The 21,833-nt window shown below is 47.8% G+C and overlaps 1 protein-coding gene across 1 annotated transcript in view; it reads left to right on the top strand.

Annotated features, from left to right (window-relative positions):
* Positions 1-942: 942 nt before the first annotated feature.
* Positions 943-21,833, top strand: part of shrprbck1r (sharpin and rbck1 related) — a 50,160-nt gene continuing 29,269 nt past the window's right edge. The window contains exons 1-8 of the mRNA XM_059640771.1: positions 943-1,208; positions 7,307-7,481; positions 8,535-8,690; positions 9,143-9,281; positions 10,059-10,149; positions 11,638-11,935; positions 13,144-13,292; positions 14,933-15,106. Coding sequence (XP_059496754.1) covers positions 981-1,208; positions 7,307-7,481; positions 8,535-8,690; positions 9,143-9,281; positions 10,059-10,149; positions 11,638-11,935; positions 13,144-13,292; positions 14,933-15,106 — 1,410 coding nt within the window. The 5' untranslated portion in view covers positions 943-980. The remainder of the gene's footprint in view (positions 1,209-7,306; positions 7,482-8,534; positions 8,691-9,142; positions 9,282-10,058; positions 10,150-11,637; positions 11,936-13,143; positions 13,293-14,932; positions 15,107-21,833) is intronic.

Raw genomic sequence — 21,833 nt, 5'->3', positions numbered from 1 at the left:
GAGAGAGGGGGAGGCGGACCGAAGATGGAGAGTAAAGAAGAAAGGTGGAGAGAGTATAGGTGGGGAGGTAGGGAGGGGATAGGTCAGTCCAGGGAAGACGGACAGGTCAAGGAGGTGGGAGGAGGTTAGTAGGTAGATGGGGGTGCGGCTTGGGGTGGGAGGAAGGGATGGGTGAGAGGAAGAACAGGTTAGGGAGGCAGAGACAGACTGGGCTGGTTTTGGGATGCAGTGGGGGGAGGGGACGAACTGGGCTGGTTTTGGGATGCGGTGGGGGGAGGGGAGATTTTGAAACTGGTGAAGTCCACATTGATACCATTAGGCTGCAGGGTTCCCAGGCGGAATATGAGTTGCTGTTCCTGCAACCTTCGGGTGGCATCATTGTGGCAGTGCAGGAGGCCCATGATGGACATGTCGCCTGAGGAATGGGAGGGGGAGTGGAAATGGTTTGCGACTGGGAGGTGCAGTTGTTTATTGCAAACTGAGCGGAGGTGTTCTGCAAAGCGGTCCCCAAGCCTCCGCTTGGTTTCCCCAATGTAGAGGAAGCCACACCGGGTACAGTGGATGCAGTATACCACATTGGCAGATGTGTAGGTGAACCCCTGCTTAATGTGGAATGTCATCTTGGGGCCTGGATGAGCTCTGCTTCTACACCTAGAGATGTTCGTCATATTTTCCAAAGTTTTCTCTTAAGTTTCAGATCTCCAGTTGCCACAGTAATTTTACTTTATTCTCATTACCTAAAGCAATTGATCCTGTTCTAAAGTAGCTCCCTGCCATAAAAGAGACAAGAGTTTCGTTTACGTGCGTATGTGTCAATAATTTTGAAACAACATTTTCAACGCCCTTCAGAGGTTGGGGGGAGAGGGAAGGAAAGTGCATGGGCCGGGTGGTCAGGCCGGACACTGATTAACGACACACAGATCCCACTGGGAGTGTGCCACAGTGAACACCGTCCGCGCAGTGTGTTTGTTCAGCAGGCGATGGCGTCCAACGAGACGCGGGGCTCGGCTCCGACACAGGCCACGGTGCTGATGTCATGCCGGGTGTCGGAAGGAGAGTGTGGCGGCCGCGGCCTAACTCCGTGTCCCGGGCCTCGGGCAGCGACGGACGACCAGCCCTCGGCCCTGCGCCTGCAGCTGAGCATGGAGCGGCCCGGGGTGTTCCGGCTGGGAGTCCGCTCCGGGGACAGCCGCCTCGGGAAGAGCCTGGTGAGGAGTCCCTGACCCTCCGACAGTGCCCGCTCCCTCAGCACTGACCCTCCGACAGTGCCCACTCCCTCAGCCCTGACCCTCCGACGGTGCCCACTCCCTCAGCACTGACCCTCCGACAGTGTCTGCTCCCTCAGCACTGACCCTCCGACAGTGCCCGCTCCCTCAGCACTGACCCTCTGACAGTGCCCGCTCCCTCAGCACTGACCCTCCGACAGTGCCCGCTCCCTCAGCACTGACCCTCCGACAGTGCCCGCTCCCTCAGCACTGACCCTCCGACAGTGCCCGCTCCCTCAGCACTGACCCTCCGACAGTGCCCGCTCCCTCAGCACTGACCCTCTGACAGTGCCCGCTCCCTCAGCACTGACCCTCCGACAGTGCCCGCTCCCTCAGCACTGACCCTCCGACAGTGCCCGCTCCCTCAGCACTGACCCTCCGACAGTGCCCACTCCCTCAGCACTGACCCTCCGACAGTGCCCGCTCTCTCAGCACTGACCCTCCGACAGTGCCCACTCCCTCAGCACTGACCCTCCGGCAGTGCCCGCTCCCTCAGCACTGACCCTCCGACAGTGCCCGCTCCCTCAGCACTGACCCTCCGTCAGTGCCCACTCCCTCAACACTGACCCTCCGACAGTGCCCACTCCCTCAGCACTGACCCTCCGACAGTGCCCACTCCCTCAGCACTGACCCTCCGACAGTGCCCGCTCCCTCGGCACTGACCCTCCGGTGCCCGCTCCCTCGGCACTGACCCTCCGACGGTGCCCGCTCCCTCGGCACTGACCCTCCGACGGTGCCCGCTCCCTCGGCGCTGACCCTCCGACGGTGCCCGCTCCCTCGGCGCTGACCCTCCGACGGTGCCCGCTCCCTCGGCGCTGACCCTCCGACGGTGCCCGCTCCCTCGGCGCTGACCCTCCGACGGTGCCCTCTCCCTCGGCGCTGACTCTCCGGTGCCCTCTCCCTCGGCGCTGACCCTCCGACGGTGCCCGCTCCCTCGGCGCTGACCCTCCGACGGTGCCCGCTCCCTCGGCGCTGACCCTCCGACGGTGCCCGCTCCCTCGGCGCTGACCCTCCGACGGTGCCCGCTCCCTCGGCGCTGACCCTCCGACGGTGCCCGCTCCCTCGGCGCTGACCCTCCGGTGCCCGCTCCCTCGGCGCTGACCCTCCGACGGTGCCCGCTCCCTCGGCGCTGACCCTCCGACGGTGCCCGCTCCCTCGGCGCTGACCCTCCGGTGCCCGCTCCCTCGGCGCTGACCCTCCGACGGTGCCCGCTCCCTCGGCGCTGACCCCCCGACGGCGCGGCATTCTTTGAGAATGTAGCGGTGAATTGCTTTGTTAAGGACAGATTTGTTGATCCAATAGCAGTGAAGGAATGGTTATATATTTCCAAGTCAGGATGGTGAGGGGAAACGTGCAATCAGTGGTGTTCCCCTGTTCTTGCTGTGCTTGTCCTTTGAGATGGTAGTGGTGGTGGATTTGTGTTCTTAAAATGGTGAAGAGACACTCTGGACCAAACTGCTACAAAGAATTGCAAATGTTGGAGAGGGAGGTTCTTCCCTTTTCAGAACCAGGGAACCCCGGACAATGCAGTGTTAGTCTAAAACTAGAGCTTGTCTGGTTGGGGCTATTCTGAGGAAGCATTTCTTCACAAAAAGGGTAGTGGGAAATTTGAATTCCACCCTGAAAATAAGCTGGGGTTCGGAGCTTAGGACATAGGAGCAGAAATGGGCCATTTAGTCCATCGAGTCTGCACTGCCATTCAATGATGTTGTGGCTGACTTGATAATCCTCAACTCCACTTAGACCATAGGAAATAGGTACAGGAGAAGGCCAGTCAGCCCTTCAGCCTATTCTGTAATTCAATAGCATCATGGCTGATCTGCCATTCGTCATTGGCATTCAGAAGAAGGGCCCCAACCCGAAACGTCAGCTTTCCAGCTCCCCTAATGCTGCCTGGCCTGCTGTGTTCATCCAGCTCCAAACTGTGTTATCTGTGACTCCAGCATTTGCAGTTCTTGCTATTCCTGTCTTCTCCCGATAAACCTAGATTCCCCAACGGATCAAGAATCTATCTATGTCAGCCTGAAATATATGTGAGGACTCTGTCCCCACAGCTCTCTGTGACAAGGAGGTCCAAAGACACTCGGCCCTCTGAGAGAAGAAATTCCTCCTCCTCCTCTCATTCTTAAATTGGTGCCCCTTTACTTTGAAGCTATGCCATCTTGTCTTCAGGTCCCCCTGTGATCACCCCTCATTCTTTTAAATTTCTGTGAGTAGAGTACCAGCCCGTTTAATCTTTGCTCAAAAGACAAACCCTCGATACCAGAGATCACCCTAGTGAGCCTTCTCTGAACCATCTCCAATGAAATGATATCGTTTCCTTAAATAATAGTTGCAAAACTCCTCGCAGCACTCCAGATGTAGTCTCACCAGCACCTTGTACAGCAGCAGTAAGATTTCACTACTCTTATACTCCAATCCCTTTGAAATGAAGTAGCTTTCTTATTATAAATCTGTAAGTATGAATACTTAATGACCCAGCCTTTGGTGGGAAAGAGTTACATGGATTCACTGGCCTCTAAGAGAAGAAGTTGATTTGGAAATGTCAGCACTGTGTTTGATAGAATGTTTTTTGTTGGGGGTGTGGAGGGATTTGGACCAAAGCTGCAATTGAGACGCATACCAGGTAATGTTGAAGTAATTGATGGGGTAGGAATTATGAACTGTGTGGGCTTCTGTTGTGTTGTTGGACTAGAAATTTTGTAATAATGCTAAGAGGGAACAAAGATACTAAAAACACAAATTGCTGGAGACTCTCAGCAGGTCTGGCAGCACCTATGGAGAGAAAAACAGAGTTAATATTTCAAGCCCAATAAACTTCAGCTCCAAAGAAGAATCATTAAGCTTGAAACATTAACTTTATATCTGTTTCCACCGATTCTGCAAGCCCTGCTCAGTTTCACCGTGGTTTCGGTTTTAATTATTTGTGAGAGAACAACCTTGTCTTTCAGTTTCTTTTACCATCCACCTCATACTTGTGGTTCAAAATTCCAGAGCAGGGTTGCTTAGTAACCTTGCATGAAAGGAATTATTTAATTTAAACCCCACCTTGTGTTTTTTTTTCTAAAACAGCAGCATATTCCAGTAATAATGGGAACTGCAGATGCTGGAGAATCCAAGATAATAAAATGTGAGGCTGGATGAACACAGCAGGCCCAGCAGCATCTCAGGAGGGTTCCTCTCTGATGAAGGGTCTAGGCCCGAAACGTCCGCTTTTGTGCTCCTGAGATGCTGCTGGGCCTGCTGTGTTCATCCAGCCTCATTTTATTATCTAGCATATTCCAGTAGCTCCGTCTGCACTGAGTTGCCGAATGGGTAATTACAGGCCAGTTGTGTCGTTACTCAGGAGAGAAGGCACTTTCAGACACACGTAGGGCAGCTAGCAGAATCTTGTAGCCCTGGGTAATCTGGTTTGCAGATGTTCACTAGTTCACGTGTTGTCAGGTAGAAGCATCAGCGTGGTGGGAGTACCGCGCTGTCTTGGGGTAGGATGGCGGGGTCAACGCAGTGGGCGCGCCGCGCCGCGCTGTTAGGGTGGGGGGGGGCGTGGGTCAGCACGGAGGGGGCGCCAGTGTGGCGGGCGCGCTGTCCTGTTGGGGTGGGGGTCAGTGTGGCGCACCCGCCATGCTGTTGGGGGGGTGGGGGTGGGGTCAGCATGGCGGGGGCACCGTGCTGTTGGTGGGTGTGTGGGGGTGGTCAGCCTGAATGTTAGCTTTGACATGGGATGTGTAGTACTCCACACTGCAGTTTGTTCAGTGGTACTAAATCGCACTGTATTGTCACTGTAGTGTGCTCTTGCCCATTTGAACTCATTTTTCTCTACGTTGACCCTGTTTTTTTTCCTCCCCATTGTTAATCCTCTGGCCTTTTCTGTGTACAACTCTGCTTACATCATCCCTATTTTTGACACTTACCATTTTCTTGGCATTAGACCTCTCTGGCTCACAGTGGATGTGCAGTCATCTGTGCCCTACTCCCCGCTCCCCACACCCAGCCACACGATTCCTCATTTTCTTCCTGAGTGAAGTCCCAGCTTTAGAACCCACCTCCCCCAGCTGTTTGGCTTCATTCTCACTTTGGCCACCTTCTGCTTCATTCCTCCAAATAACAGTTATTGCTGTCTGCACTCAACAAGATTACAGCTGTATCAAAAAAAAGCCACGCACTGCTGTTCCTGGGACCATTCTGCAGATACGTGGGACTTGTCTGACCGTTTCATTCTTCGTTGGTATTATGCACTTGTGTCTCTGTCTACTTTAGCCCCTGAGCCTTCCGGCCCTTTGATATGATATTGGGGACGTTGTTCGTTCTTGTCCAACCTGGCTTCCCTCACACACTTCCAGTGTCTTCCTCAGAGAATTTCCTTCCACCTCTGGATATGTAGGAAATGAAACACGCTGTCTTACTATTCTTTTTCCCCCCTTTCCTTGCATCTTGCCATCCATAGCACTTGGCATTTCTTGCAGAGAGCTTATACTGAGTCGGGGTGTTGTCCTTGCTGCTTGTGACTTGGTCCCTACACCAATGTGACCAAATGCGGGTTGGGTGGCTGTTTTGCAGAAGACAGGGCAACTGTAGCTAGGATGTTTTACCCAGCTGTTTATCCTCAAAAAAGGGGGGCACCATCTTATGATAAGGAACAGCTATCTGGTTGACTGTTAACCGCCCTGGTAATAAATGCTTGTCTAGCCAATGACGCCTGATAGGGGTTGGCGGGTGGGGGTGGGGGGAGAGCGGGACAGGGGGGTGCGGCGGGAAGGGGCGGGGGTGGGAAGGGAGGGGTGCTGCTTCGGCTGAGGCTGTTTTACCTGGAGTGTCGGAGACTGAGTGTTTGACCTTTTATAGAGGTTTATAATATCATGAGAGATGTAGATAGTGTGAATGGTCAGGGTCTTTTCTCCAGAGTAGGGGAGTTCAAAACTAGAGGGCATTGGTACAGCAGGTGGTAAAGAAGGCAAGCGGTATGTTGGCCTTCACAGTGAGAGGATTGGAGTACGGGAGCAGGGATGTCTTGCTGCACTTGTACAGGGCTTTGGTGAGACCACACCTGGAGTCTAAGGACTGAGCTGAGGAGAAATGTCTTCACCCAGAGAGTGGTGGGCCTGGGGAATTCTCTGCCACAGAAAGCAGTCAAGGCCAAATTATCCTGTGATTTCATGGAGTTGCAAGTAGCACTTGAGCCTCAAGGGATTAAATGATATTGGATGTAAAGTGGGAACAGGGTACAGAGTTGGGTGATCAACCGTGATCATATTGAATGGTGGAGGCTTGAGGACTGAAATAGTCTCCTCCTGCCCCTATTTTCTATGTTTCCCTGTTTGTTCCATTTATTCCATAAGGTGACCCCCAAGCTTTTAGACACCACTGTTTTGCCCCCTCTCTTACCTCTTGGCACATGCCCTCTGCTGCTGTTCCAGTAAAGTCCAACACGAATGAAAGAAATAATGTTTCATCTGTTCATAAAGTTCCTTAAGTCCTTTCTTAAATCCTTCCTCTGTCACATTAAACCTCTGCCCTGTAGTTTTGGAATCCCCTACCCTAGGAAAAAGGTCTTGGCTATTCCCTTATCCATGCCCCTCATAATCGAAACACAATTCCCCCTCCCAAAGAATGTATCCTTCGTCTGTCTCTTTGAATTGTGGATCCCGCTGCTAAGCTTTTCCAGTGAAGGCATGTCTTTTAATTCAGCGCGTGTGCCAATCTTGCTGAAGTTGTCCAGTAATGTGTCATTATGTGAGGAAGTTTGAAACAGACATCTCAACACATCAAGGACAATCAGAGGAGCAGGAAAGCTGGTGTTTCGGGTCGGGACCCTTCTTCAGAAAAGGGTCCTGACCCAAAACGTCAGCTTTCCTGCTCCCCTGATGCTGCCTGACCTGCTGTGTTCCTCCAGGTCCACACTGTGTTATCTCAGACTCCAGCAACAGCAGTTCTTACTATCTCTTCAACACGTCAACATGTGCAGTTTTGGCTTTGAGCTGTAAATGTCTCACTCCTACACTTTCATATTATTCAGGTACCTTTTTCTGTACTGTTTGCAGAGCCTTTATGAATTTAATTTGAAAGATATCATCTATGAATTCAAAAGTGCGACCTGCCATAGAATTAGTACAAGGAACCAACCATCTGAGCAGTTGATGTATCACTTTGAAGATGAGAAAGAGGCTCAGAAGTGGTCAACCATCATCACCAGCTCGTTGAGGGAAGTTGAGAAAGGTGGGTAACGTAGAGGATAGGGGAGGAGTGGAACAGAAACCCTGCCAAACCGTGAATTTATTTTTAAAGATGCTCGTAAATTTGTCTTGTGGTCTCTGAACTTTGGCATGGATTCAATGACCAGTTGGTTCATTTTATGTTGCCTGTCCTTTTGGGTTTGAATTTAAAGGTTTACAGTAATGTGCAAAGGGAATATGGGGATGGGAGGAAAGTGCTGTTTCACACAGTCAGTAGTTGGAGTCTGGAATACACTGCCTGCGAATGTGCTGGAGGCAGGCTCAGTTGAGACATTCCACAGGGCCTTGGCCAATTATTTGGATAGAAATATTTTTGTGTACGGCGTTATGGGGAAAGGCTGGTGTTTAGTACTAGGTAACAGCGAAGCTGATGTCTGAGTGGTAGGTATTATTGCTGGACTGTTAATCCTGACACCCAGGTAATGTTCTGGAGTCCAGGGTTCGAATCCGACCGAGGCAGATAGAGGAATTTGAATTCAACAAAAAAAAATCTGGAATCAAGCAGCTAATGATGAATCCATTGTTAGTTGTTGGGAAAAACCCATCTGGTTCACTGCCCTTTAGGGAAGGGAACCACCATCCTCTGGCCTGCATGTGACCCTCTGACAGTGTGGCACTCCCTTAGCATTGACTCACAATCTTTGACCAACCGGAGAGTCTTAGATTTAGTTAAGGAAGAATGTTTTGGGGTGGAAGTGGTGTCGTGATGGTAACATCCCTGGGCTAGTGATTCTGAACCTTGGGCTAATATGCTGAGAAGTGGTTTCGAGTCCAGCCACGGCAGATGATGAGATTTAAAGTCACAAACCTAATGCTGACAACTGCCATAAAGACCCATCTGATTCTCTAATGATCTTTGAGAAGGAAATCTGCCATCTTGATCGGATCTTTGCATGTAACTCCACAGTAATGTTGTTAAGTGCGAAGCACTACTCAGCCAGCAGTGCTCATATCTCATGATTGAATTTACGAGGGAAATTAGCTGCCCATCATGTGTTTGCCTTGTTAGATCACAATGAGTGTTGTCTTCCTGTAGCAAGTTCTTCTGCTGACGCACAGTACCAGAGTGAGCCAACAGGAATCCCAGTACTGTCAGCTCAACCAGTGACAGAGGGAGTTCTCAAGACAGGAGCAGAGCTGCTTGGAGCTGGCCACAACGTTCCAAGATCAGGAATGGACATCTCCAGAACAGGTAAAACTCTGGCCAGACTCTATGCAGAGTTTCCATGTTTGGGCTGTGTTCGTCATTAAGTGGCTAATGACCTTGGAAGGGGGTGCAGCCCATGCTGGCTGGAATGATTGCAGAGGTATAAGGGTAACATTGAGGGCAAATTACAGAGTATAGGCTTGTTTTGTATTGAGTATAGCAGGCTGAGTGGTGATGTAATTGGAATTTAAGATGCCTAAAAAAGTTGTTTAAAGTCAACAGGCAAATTATTTTGTCTGTCGCAGGGAGAGTCAGAACCAGGAAGCATTAAATATGACCCAGGTTGTACATGGATGATGTCAGGAAGCATTGTTGACAGAACTTTACTTCCAGTGTAGAAGAGTAGATGGAGCTTTACTCTGTATGTAACTCATGCTGGTAAGTTTGTTCATTTTTTCCCTCATGTGCAATATATGTTTGTTTATTTCAATTACTAGAGGACCTGATTCAGCAACTTGCCAAAGCAATAGAGGCAGGTGACTCTGTCTTGTCGTCTGAGTGTGCTGTGAGTCTGGCTCAGCAGAAAGTGTCTCTCGGCATCTGGATGAAGGATGTTTATCCCAATCAACAGATCAGGTAACTACGCGTTTACGTCCCACCACATGATCCAGAATACAGCACATGTCACTGTAAAAGAAGGACCTTTTACTCATTAGGAACCCAGAATGTTTAAGTTAAACAGTAATGCTGGAAGTCATGAGCAGCGTCTGTTAGACTAAATAACTGTTCCCAGAGTAAATAACTCTTCCCAGTGACAGGAAAGCCTCTGTAACCAGAAGATGTAGGTTTGCAGCAGGGTACAATAAAATATTCTCAACTTCCTTTGTTTCTTTTGCTATGATCTAGGACAAACTGCCTGAAAGGGTTAGCAGAAGCACTTTCAGTTGTAACTTTCAAAAGGGAATTGAACAAGGAATTAGGGAGGAGCTATTTGCCTGCTTATGGAGAAGAGCGTGGAAGTGAGACTAAGTGCGGGGTGGTTTTGAGGAGTCTGATATTTGGTGTGCCATTATTTAAATGAGCAAGCTGCAAAGGTGCCTTCTGTGAAGCTTCAGGGAATGTAACTCCAGTCATCCGTCGATTCCACCATGTTACCAAATCCACTGGATATTGGTTGAGGATTTAACCATCAGTAAGGCATAATCAGCACCCACTTTCCTAACAATGGGGACAAGTCAGTGAGCGGGGAGATGAGAAGCAGAACGTCTTGCACATTTGACTTGATGGGCTGAATGGCCTCCTCCTGTGCTACCTCGTTCTGTAGAAACTCATCAAGTGAACAGCAGAAAGGATTGCATGGCTTTTCCATTGCACCCAGGCTAAGGCTTTGTTATTTCTCTTCTTTCCCTTCAGTATGAAAGTTGAAGTGGAGGACGCCACATCTTCTGCCACCATTTTTGTGAAGGTCTTCCCCTATGCAACTGTTTCCACGTTAAAGCAACAGGTAACTTACCCCGTTTTAATGGAGTACAAGGAAGGGTGGGGAGCGCAGTGAGAGGAAATGTAAGTAAATTTATGGGCAACACAAAGATTGAGCGTGTGGTTGACAGTTGAGGTGGAAAGGTGTTAGGTTACAGGAGGATATAAATGGATTGGTCAGGTAGCAGATGGAATTTAACCCTGAAAAATACTCCCTTGTCTTGTTACTTCTTCCAATGAATGGCCAGTTGCTGGGAAGCTCAGAGGAACTGAGAAACCTTGGTATGTTTGTCCACAAATTTCAGAAGCTAGCTGGACAGGTTAATAGGGTAATTAAGAAGGCACAGAGGACACTTGCCTTTATAATCCAGGCATAGGTTATAAGAACGGGGCAGTTATGGAGGAGCTTTCCAGGACTTAGATTGGGCCACATCTGGAGCACTCTGTGCAGTTCTGGTCCCCACACAATAGGAAGGGTGTGATTGCGCTGGAAAAGATGCAGGAGAGATTCCCCAGGATGGTGTCTGAGTTGGAGCATTTCAGAGATGGAGATGCTGGATAAGCTCGGGTTGTTTTCTTCAGAGCAGAGAATGTTGGGGGAGGGAGGGGGAATCTGTTTGAAGTAGATAAAATTGAGGGGTGTGGATAGAGTGCATAGAAAGTGGCTTCTCCCATTATTTGAAGGCTCATTAATGAGGGAGCATAATTTTAAGGTGAAAGTGTGACAGGGGATTTGAGGAAAGCACTTGACACCCAACAGTGGTGGGAGCCTGGAATGCACTGCCTGGGAAGGTAATTGAGGTGAGAAATCTCACAACATTTAAAAAGTACTTGGATGAGCACTTGAAGTGCCATAACAGTCAAGGCAATGGGCCTGGTGCTGGAAAATGGAAACTGGCAAGTGACAGGAAGTGTTAGTAGTAGTATACTTTTGGTACAGACTGGAGGAACTGAAGGGCCTGTTCTGTGCTGTAAGATCAACCTTAAAATTGAACTTTTTTGACCCTCTGCCCAATCTTCCTGAAATTCTCCTGTGGCTTGGTGTCCCATGTTTTTGAGATTGCATCTACGAATATTTAAGGCGCTGTGTAAAAAGCAAGTTATTTCGTATCAATCCCCAAGCAAACCCCGCTGTCTCCCCATGGCCCTGTTTCGGTCCCCAAACTAACCCCAATCCCCCCCCCATTCTCCCCATATTCCGAAATCAATCCCAGAACTAATCCCACTGCCCCGCTCTTCACCACCCCTCCCCCCCCCATAGTCCTGTATCAATCTTCAAACTAATCCCACTGCCCTACAGTCTCTCCATGGCCCTGAATCAATCCCCAAGCAAACCTCATTGACTTGTTCTCTCCTATAGCCCTGCATCAATCTTCTTACAAAAATCTCATTTTGAACTTTGTTTGCCTATCCTCATAGTTTCTTGGGACATTTGGTAACTGACCTGGGGTCTGTGTTGGGATATTTAACGCATTAAAGATGCTAAATAAATGCAGTTATTGTTCCATGTTAGGTATTCCGAGATTTTGGGTTCCACCCTATGGTTCAACGCTGGATTATTGGCCAGTGCCTGGCGAGCGATCACAGAACTCTGAGTTCGTATGGTGTGAGGAAAGATGGGGTCACAACCTTCCTGTACCTGCTGTCAGCAAAGCTGGCCAACCTACCACGGCGCCAGTACGAGGAGGAGCAGGCTCTCGCTGTCATGGCCCATGATGAGATGTCCATTGATATGCAGAGGAGGGAGAGCCTTCTGGAGGAAGAGAGGAGAAAGTACAGTACGTTACCGAGCAAGCTGCCAGTGAATAAAGGTGTGGTAAACATGCTGAACGTGTCATTCGGGAATAGCACAGGCCAAAAGAAATCATGTGGAGGAAACAGATCATTCAGTTCACTGAGCATTGTTCATGATTCAGTTACTTCATGCCTCAACCTTTAGTTGCCATTGATCCATATTACTTAGTCTTTTCCCTTTCTCGCGTGCGCTGTTTCACATGTGTGCTCTCCCCCTCTCTCACGCGCGTTCTTTGGCATAAGTGCTCTCACGCGCGCTCTCCTCTTGTGCATGCTATTTCACACATGCGCTCTTTCCCGCAAGCGCGCTCTCCCATATGCATGGCCTCATGCATTCTTGCGCTCTGTTGCACTCTCTCCCTTGAGGGGCACGCGCTTGCTCACGCTTACTAGCACGATTACATACGCTCTGTGTCTTTCTTGTTTGCTGACGATTTTGTTCCCTTTCCCTTGCTCACTTACACACTGTCTCACTGTTTCACACTGATATCGTCTCTCACCAGTGCTTTTTATAAGAAGCCTTTAGAGGAACAGTGTTGAAACAAATTGTATTTCTGAAACAGCTTGGTGTTTTCAAAGAACAAAGAAAATTACAGCATAGGAACAGGGTCTTCGGCCCTCCAAGCCTGCGATCTAGATCCTCTATCTAAACCTGTCACCTATATTCCAAGGATCTGTATCGCCCATTCATGTATCTGTTGCTATCGTGCCCGCCTCTACCACCTCCACTGGCAACATGTTCCTTGGGGTCTGAGGGAAACCTGATCACTAAGTCAACATTTGTCAGGATGCTGATATAGATAGTAAAAGCTGTAAATTGTTGCAGGCATGAATTCAAGTCTCAGCATGGATCATTTTAAGTTCCATCCCTAGAATTTAGTGTCAGTCCTGACTTGGTTGTATGCTGTTGCTTGGCTATCAATTCAAGACAGACCCCAGAATCTGCAATGCCTTGTACTGTCGGTGGGGGGAGGGAGGGTGGTCAGGGCCGAGGGTCAGGGCTATGCTGTTGGGGGTTCAGGGCCTTGCTGTCGGAGGTCAGGGCCGAGGATCAGCGCTGCGCTGTCAGGGGTTCAGGGCCGTGCTGTTGGAGGCTGTTACTTTTGAAGAGATGTTCAGTTGTGTCTCCTTGTACCCCCCTCAGATTCTGCAGCACAGCCTGCATAATGGCCATCCCTCGTTAAATACTTTGTAAATTGTCTGAATAAAATCTGTGTTTCCGCAGGTAGAGTGCCCCCGAAGAGCAAGGATGGAAGAATGGACATCAATAATATTACTCAATGTGTCAATCTGGAGCTGAAATCACTTCAGTCTCTCTCATTACATGATGCTTGGAACAGACCGGTGCAGCAAGTTTTCCCCGCGTCATCACAGGTATCGTTGGAATCAGGCTGGAGTTAGATTAGTGTTTTGCCAGGTTCTGCTCCCTGTTTTACAGAGACTAGGCAAACAAGAGCATATGTTATTAACAGCAAAGATTCAGAAGGATCTAGGAGGGTACAATGATGGAAATGTGAAGTTGATTTCACCATTAGCAGCCCTGCCTTCAGCTGCCTAGCCTTAGGCTCTGTAATTCCCAGTCAAAATCTCTCCACCCGACCTTACCCATCTTTCCACTGAGATTTTACCCAAATGCCCCGATGTTCCCTCCTGGGACCTAGTGCTGGATTTTGTCAGATAACATTGTTTTTGAGGTAGATTTGGATGTTTTGCTGTGTTCAAAGTGCTATATAAGTGCACGCCGACATTGTTTGCTGTAATTGGGATTGACCCCAACAAGAACTTGAGAAATTGCAGTATAATTTTCTCCTTTTACTCCCACACTTTCTGTAGAACAAAGGTGTGACCGCTTGGGCCCAGTTATACCTAACCTAACAGTATTTGACCATTAGCCTTGTCTGATCTAATTCCCGTGCTTCTGCCCTCATCCCTTCTCTTCCATCTGACAGCAATGATAGGGTCCCCCTTGTACTCACCTACCATCCCACCAGCATTCACGTCCAAAGGCTAGCTGCCATTTCCATCACCTCCAGCCAGACTAACATTCCCCTTCCCTCCCCTCTCTTTCCAGCCTTACACAGGGACCGTTCCCTTCAGGACTCCCTGGTCCACTCCTCCTCCTCCTCCATTCCCAACAGCAATCCCCACGGCCCTTAACCTTGCAAGTTTAGAAGGTGTAACACCTGCCTGTTTATTTCCTCCCTCCTCACTGTCCATGGCCCCAAACACAGGTGAAACAGCATTTCACTTCACTCAATCTAATGTACTGCATTCACTGCTCATAGTGTTGTCTCCTCTATATTTGGGATCTCTCCCTGAAGCACAGACTGCGTGACCGCTTGCAGGATACCTATGTTCCACCTGCAAATATGGCCTGGAGTTTCCAGTTGCTTGCCACTTCAACACAGCACCCTGTTCCCTGTCTCTGGCTTGTTAACGGTGTTTCAGTGTAGTTCAGTGAAAGCTGGAAGAACAGCACCTCATTTTCTGCTTGGGGACCCTGCAGCTTCTAGAACTCACCATCTTGTTCAATAACTTTAGAACCCCATTATGTTCTTCCATTTTTTTTTAACCCATGTTATGACAGGACCAGGATGTGGACATGGGCTGCTTTCAGCACTGCCTAACCAATCTCTCCTGTGCTAGTCCTCATTGTCACTTACCCAGCTTCTCTTCTATCCTGGCTTTCCATTCACAACCCCCTTGTCTCATATCTCTTGCTCTCTTGCACACACTCATTTTTTTCTCGCTTTTTTCTCTTCTCTCTCGCTTTTTTCTCTCTGTCTCTCTCTCGCTTTTCTGATGAAGTGTTACTGGACCTGAAAAGTTAACATTGCCTTCTGTCCACAGGTGCTGCCAGGTCTGCTGCGTTTCTTCAGTGACTTCTGCGTTTGCTTCACAGAATGGTTGTTTGTCTGATAGCCCCTGCCTGCTGCTGTGTGTTCAACTCTTGTTGACAGAATGTTCTGTCTTTTTTTTTAAAATTCCCTCTGCATTTATTTTCTTCATGACAGGCAGGCTGGGCGTGTGGAAAGTGTACCTACATAAATAAACCTACCCGGCCAGGATGTGAGATGTGCAGCAGTCCCCGACCACCAGACTACTGTGTGCCCCAGGATTATAAGCCTGACGATGAGGAGCTGTTTCGCATCCTACAGGAAAAGGAGGCAATGCAGCGATATCAACAGGTAATAACAAAACAACTCGATTGCCAGCATCTTAATGACAGCTGTAAGCTGTCCTTGGAGGCCTTCTATTCAAAATGTTCATTTGCGGGTCCTGTGAAAATTCTCAAGAGAATGTGATGTACTTTACTGAGCATTCATAGTGACAGAGAAGCCATGCTATCCCTGGGAGAGAACTGTTGAGACTCTTGATTTTGATTTTATTGTCATGTGTACCGAAATGCAGTGAAATGTTTTGTTTACGAGTGGTACAGGCAGATCACAACAAGCAAAGGATGTACAGATCAAAAAGACCTAGCGGCGTACAGGTTATGTTGCAGGTTACATTATTTGAGGGTAGAGGGTCCATTCAACAGTCTGATAACGGCCAGAAAGAAGCTGTTCCTGAACGTGCTCCTACGCGTGTTCAAGCTTCTGCATCTTCGGCCTGATGGAAGAGGTTGTAGGGTGTGATGGGTCTTTGATGGCCGCCTTTCCCCAGCAGTGAGCCGTGTAAGTGGAGTCAGTGGATGGAAGGTTGGCTTCTGGTGATGGTCTGGGCTGTGCTGGCTTTCGATTGCAGAGGTAGGGCGATTTGATTGGCACATTAGAATAGTTACATGGCTGTTTATGACTGGCACAGATTCGATGGGCTGAAAGGCTCTTTTCTGTGCGGTGGTCTCTGACTCTAAGCAGGAAAAATCCAACTCGTCTAATTATCACCCTACAGTCAATCATCAAATTAATGAATGGGATTGTTGACAGAACTATCAAGCAGCACTTACTCTGCAGGAATACTCGTCTACTGACCTCATTACACTATAAGAACCAACAGGACTGTGGGTGCTGTAAATCAGAAACACAAACAGAAATTGTTGGAAAAGCTGAGCAGGTCTGGCAGCCTCTGTGAAGAGAAATCAGAGTTAATGTTTTGGTGTCCTGAGGAAGGGTCACCGGCCTCTGAAAGTTTGCAGAGAGATATGGATAGTTTAAGTGAGTGAGCAAAGGTCTGGCAGATTGTGTACAATGTTCATAAATGTAAGTTCATCCATTTTGGTCAGAAAAACAGTAAAAAACACTAATATTTGAACGGTAAAAAATTGCAGTATGCCCTGTGCAGAGGGATCTGGGTGTCCTTGTGCATAAGACCATAAGACATAGGAGTGGAAGTAAGGCCATTGGCCCATCAAGTCCACTCCGCCATTTAAATCATGGCTGATGGGCATTTCAACACTACCTCCCTGCACTCTCCCCGTAGCCCTTGATTCCTTTTGAGATCAAGAATTTGTCGATCTCTGCCTTGAAGGCATCCAACGTCCCGGCCTCCACTGCACTCTGCGGCAGTGATTTCCACAAGCCCACCACTCTCTGGCTGAAGAAATGTCGTCTCATTTCAGTTTTAAATTTGCCCCCTCTAATTTTAAGGCTGTGCCCACGGGTCCTAGTCCGCCCGCCTAACGGAAACAACTTCATAGCATCCACCCCTTCTAAACCATGAATCACAGAAGGTCGGTTTGCAGGTACAGCAGGTAATTAAGAGGGTAAATGGAATTTTGTCCTTCATTGCTCGAGGGATGGAGTTTAAAAACAGGGAGGTTATGTGCGTTTGTGAGGGCGCTGGTGAGGCCACACCTTTAGTATTATGTACAGTTTTGGTCTTCTCACTTGAGAAAGATGTACTGGCACTGGAGGTAGTGCAGAGGAGATTCACTCGGTTGGTTCTGGAGTTGAGAGGGTTGACTTATGAGGAGAGACTGAGTAGACTGGGATTATGCTCATTGGAGTTTAGAAGAATGAGCGGGAATTTTCTAGAAACATATGAAATGATGAAGCGAGTAGATAAGATAGAAGCAGGGAGGTTGTTCCCACTGGCCGGTGAAACTAGAATAAGGGAGCATCACCTCAAAATAAGGGGTAGCAGGTTGAGGACTGAATTGTGGAGGAATGTCTTCATCCAAAGGGTTGCGAATCTGTGGAGTTCCCTGCCCAGTGAAGCAGTTGAGGCTTCCTCATTGAATGACCTACCTTAGCTCTAAAAACATTTTTTGAACAGTATAGGAATTAAAGGCTATGATGAGAGGGTGGGTAAGTGGAGCTGAGGCCATGAACAGATAAGCCATGATCTTATTGAGTGTCGTAGCAGGCTCGAGGGGCCGGATGGCCTACTCCTGCTCCTGATTCTTGTGTAACAGGAAACGTTGTTCGTGTTGATTGTTTGTGAACACAGTTTTGGCTGTTTGTGTAGGAGCAATGTTTTTCAACTTTTCTTACTGGCTGAGTTATCTCTGAGCTTCTGGTAGATAATAAGAACAAAGAAAATTACAGCACAGGTACAGGCCCTTTGGCCCTCCCAGCCTGCGCTGATCGAGATCCTCTGTCTAACCTGTCATCTATTTTCTAACGGTCTGTGTATCCCTTTGCTCCCTGCCCGTCCATGTACCTGTCCAAATATATCTTAAAAGACGCTAACGTGTCTGCGTCTACCATCTCCGCTGGCAACGCATTCCAGGCACCGACCACCCTCTGTGTAAAGAACTTTCCACGCATATCTCCCATAAACTTTCCTCCTCTCACTTTGAACTCATGACCCCTAGTAATTGAGTCCCCTACTCTAGGGAAAAAGCTTCTTGCTATCCACCCTATCTATACCCCTCATAATTTTGTAGCCCTCAATCAGGTTCCCCCTCAATCTCCGTCTTTCTCATGTAATAATCCTAATCTACTCAACCTCTCTTCATAGCTAGCACCCTCCATACCAGGCAACACCCTGGTGAACCTCCTCTGCACCCTCTCCAAAGCATCCACATCCTTTTGGTAATGTGGCGACCAGAACTATACGCAGTACTCCAAATGTGGCCGAACCAAAGTCCTATACAACTGCAACATGACCTGCCAACTCTTGTACTCAATACCCCGCCCAATGAAGGAAAGCATGCCATATGCCTTCTTGACCACCCTATTGACCTGTGTTGTCACCTTCAGGGAACAATGGACCTGAACACCCAGATCTCTCTGTTCATCAATTTTCCCCAGGACTTTTCCATTTACTGTATAGTTTGCTCTTGAATTAGATCTTCCAAAATGCATCACCTCACACTTGCCCAGATTGAACTCCATCTGCCATTTATCTGCCCAACTCTCCAATCTATCTATATTTTGCTGCATTCTCCTACAGTCCCCTTCACTATCTGCTACTCCACCAATCTTAGTGTCATCTGCAAACTTGCTGATCAGACCACCCACACCTTCCTCCAGATCATTTATATATATCACAAACAACAGTGGTCCCAACACGGATCCCTGTGGAACACCACTGGTCACAGGTCTCCAATTTGAGAAACTCCCTTCCACTACTACTCTCTGTCTCCTGTTGCCCAGCCAGTTTTTTATCCATCTAGCTAGCACACCCTGGACCCCATGCAACTTCACTTTCTCCATTAGCCTGCCCTGGGAGCCTTATCAAACGCCCTACTGAAGTCCATGTATATGACATCTACAGTCCTTCCCTCCTCTGTCAACTTTGTCATGTCCTCAAAGAATTCTATTAAGTTGGTAAGACATGACCTTCCCTGTACAAAACCATGTTGCCTATCACTGATAAGCCCATTTTCTTCCAAATGGGACTAAATCCTATCCCTCAGCAGCTTCCCTACCACTGACGTCAGGCTCCCTGGTCAATAATTACCTGGATTATTCCTGCTACCCTTCTTAAACAAGAGGACAACATTAGCAATTCTCCAGTCGTCCAATCTATAGCTGAACTGTTTACCTTTCTCCCTGAAAGCAAATAAATGAGTTGAACCTTCTGAGTTTAAAAACTTGCGTGGGCAGAAAGTCGGAGCTGATGTGACGTCACAGGTGTAACTGTACATACGCAGAGGGATTTGTGTTAGGAATATACATTCCTTATTCTGAATTGCGTCCCCTGCTTTGAAATCCTCAACATGATCTACCCTGACGAGTTCTGTTTTTGATAAAAGGAATTTTGAATGTTTCTGTAAGATCACATTCCCAGTTTCCTCAGCCTGCTTTCATAGGGCAGTCCCACCGTTTCGGGGATTAATCTGGCAATCCTCCACTGCATTCACACTCCAGCAGGTATCATCTCCTTGGGTAAAGAGATTAAAATTGTAGACACAACTACAAGACTCTGTGTCGTCATGCCTTCTGTGTCTCTGAGTCAAATACCTGGAGCTTCCTCTCTGATAACTGACCCCACATGGACTGCAGACTTACAAAAAGGCATCTCACCATCACTTTCTCAAAGGCACCTAGGATGGGTACTGAACACTGGCCCACCCAACGATGTCCATGTTCTGTGAACAAATTTTTTTTTAAGAAAAGCTCCATGTATATAAAGCATGCAGGCGCTAGTTATACTCTCAGATATTGCGATTCCTCACCTGCGTGACATCCTGAAGGGTCCACCTGCTTACACTGGCTTCAGCAAGACTAGACTACAGTTCCTATGGAGTTCCAAGGCGTTATCTCTTTACGGTTTAATTTCCACAGGACTGGTAAGGATAGTGAAAGTCAGCAGATTTTGTATGTGAATGTAAGCATTCCACAGCCGATCTCGTCAGCTCCCTGTCTGATACAAAGACCTGCTAATGGGAGCAGGTTCCAGTGCAAGAGGTGCCATGCTTTTAGGTTGAAGCAGCAGCACTTTGGGGTTTATGAACTCTGGACAGACAGATTCATTCTTCTCCTCTTTCTTTTTTGAATCAACAGGAAAAAGGAAGAAGGGAAGAATGTTTGTCTACGGTCAGCGCACAGAGACTTGCCTTGGCAGAGACTGACAGGCTGCTACTCTCAGACTAACGGACGTGGTCATCCGACCTACCTGTCCATTGGAGACTACATCAGGGGGAGGTGATGGGCAGGAGGTTTGTGATGGAGCTTTGCACTGGCACAGATACCAAGATGCCAGCCTCGTACCTCCACAGTGCAAGGACCCAGCTTTCTGTTTGCACGGCTGTCAGTAACCGAGCCAGGGTGAACTAAGGGGCACCTGACGGATAACCTGGACTCTGCGTTATGTACTGTCACTTAAATGAGTTGTAGAAATAGCAACCAGCGAACGATCTGTTATTTGGAGTGCATGCCCACACTCTGCTACCATTTATTGAATGATTAGAGCAGATTTTACAGGTGGGGAGTATTTGCTTCCAGAATGTTCAGTTCATGAATGTACAACCAAGAGAGGATTATTTTGTTATTTCCATTCATGAACAAATTAAAATAGAAACACTGATTTCAGTAGCTGCAATGAGCTTATTAGTTTCTTAATTTCAAAGCATATTGTGTTTCTGATCTCTTGTTGGTCAGAAAGGTGTCACGCTGCAGGTTGAGTAGAATACTCCTGTGTTCCTGCTTGAGTGATCTTTCCGAATACTGTCATAGTTCTGGTCAAACACCAGTCAGAATGCTCCAACCCTGTCCTGACAGAGGGTCAGTGCTGGGCGAGCGCTGCACTCTTTGTAAACAGGAGCTGCATCATGGAAACAGGCCATTTACCCTTCTTTTCAGAGTCGGTATTTGCTCTCCCCAAACAAAAAAAATTGTTCTCAACACCTTTATTTGGTCAGTTCCCATTTCCGTTGATTCCTTGTTTCTATCCTCCTCTTTCCAATCTCACCTTCTACCTCAATCACTAATCCTGGGAATGAACTCCAGAACCTTACAATGAAGAAATTTCTCTTTTGCTCAGCTCTAAGTTGTTTCTATTTTATGTTGTGGTCTGCAGTCCCAGATGGGACCCCTATCCCCGAAAAGTCATTTTTTTTCTACCAAAAAGGTTAGATGGGCTTCAGATCGGTATGACAGGTCGGCACAACATCGAGGGCCGAAGGGCCTGTACTCTGCTGTAATGTTCTATGTTCAATGTTCTAAAACTTTTCATTTTGCCCTCGTGAGAGCACATGCTAGAATGTCAAATCTCAGACAGATTATCTTGTGGCGGAAGGCTGTGCTGATTGGTTGGCAAGTTCATTGAAGCTATGGATAAAGCAGGGAGGGCTTGACTGATCAACGTTGACTTGCAAAATGAGCACCCTTCCCTCCTGAAATATAAATTGTTGTCCTGGTTTGGAATTTGGCATTCTTGTGGCTGTCCTGATGAGTGCAAGATGAAAACCTTCAATAAAATGTCAATCTTCTTGTTTATTTACAAGATTCAAATCCTTAACTAATGAAGTAGTTCTCTTCCTATGTAGCTCACTCCATACTTGTTCAGTCTTAAAACTTGTTTCTGGGAAAGAGCAGAAAACGTATATTGCAAGTCATTAATTTTTTTTTTGCCTAATTTAAGTCAGCATCCTGACAAATCTGTATCGCTTCAAAGACTCCGTATCCTCCACTTCTATGCATTGCACTCTAACACAGGTTTTTTAAGGTTTATTTTTCTAGGGTATTCATTGGTTCTCTTTTGTGTTAGATAAATCAACCAAATTTAATTTTCCTCCCCTCGGAGAGGCACTGCTATAGTGATGGTGCCTCTGGGCTACTAACACAGAGGCCCAGGTCTTGGAGACATGAGTTCAAATCCTGTCACAGCAGTTGATGGAATTTAGATTTAATCAATAGATTTGAAATTTAAAACCAGTGTAATGTTGACAAGGAAGCCCTTGTGATTAGCGTAAAAACCTATCTAGTTCATTAATGTCTTTTTGCCGTTCTTATCGGGGCTGGTTTACACGTGATTCCAGACCCACTGTCTCTTCACTGCTGTCTGAGACAGCCCAGCACGCCA

The sequence above is a fragment of the Stegostoma tigrinum genome, chromosome 2, assembly GCF_030684315.1.
Source record: "Stegostoma tigrinum isolate sSteTig4 chromosome 2, sSteTig4.hap1, whole genome shotgun sequence".
NCBI lineage: Eukaryota > Metazoa > Chordata > Chondrichthyes > Orectolobiformes > Stegostomatidae > Stegostoma > Stegostoma tigrinum.
Note: the sequence above shows the minus strand (reverse complement) of the source record. Positions and strands in the feature narration are given on the sequence as shown.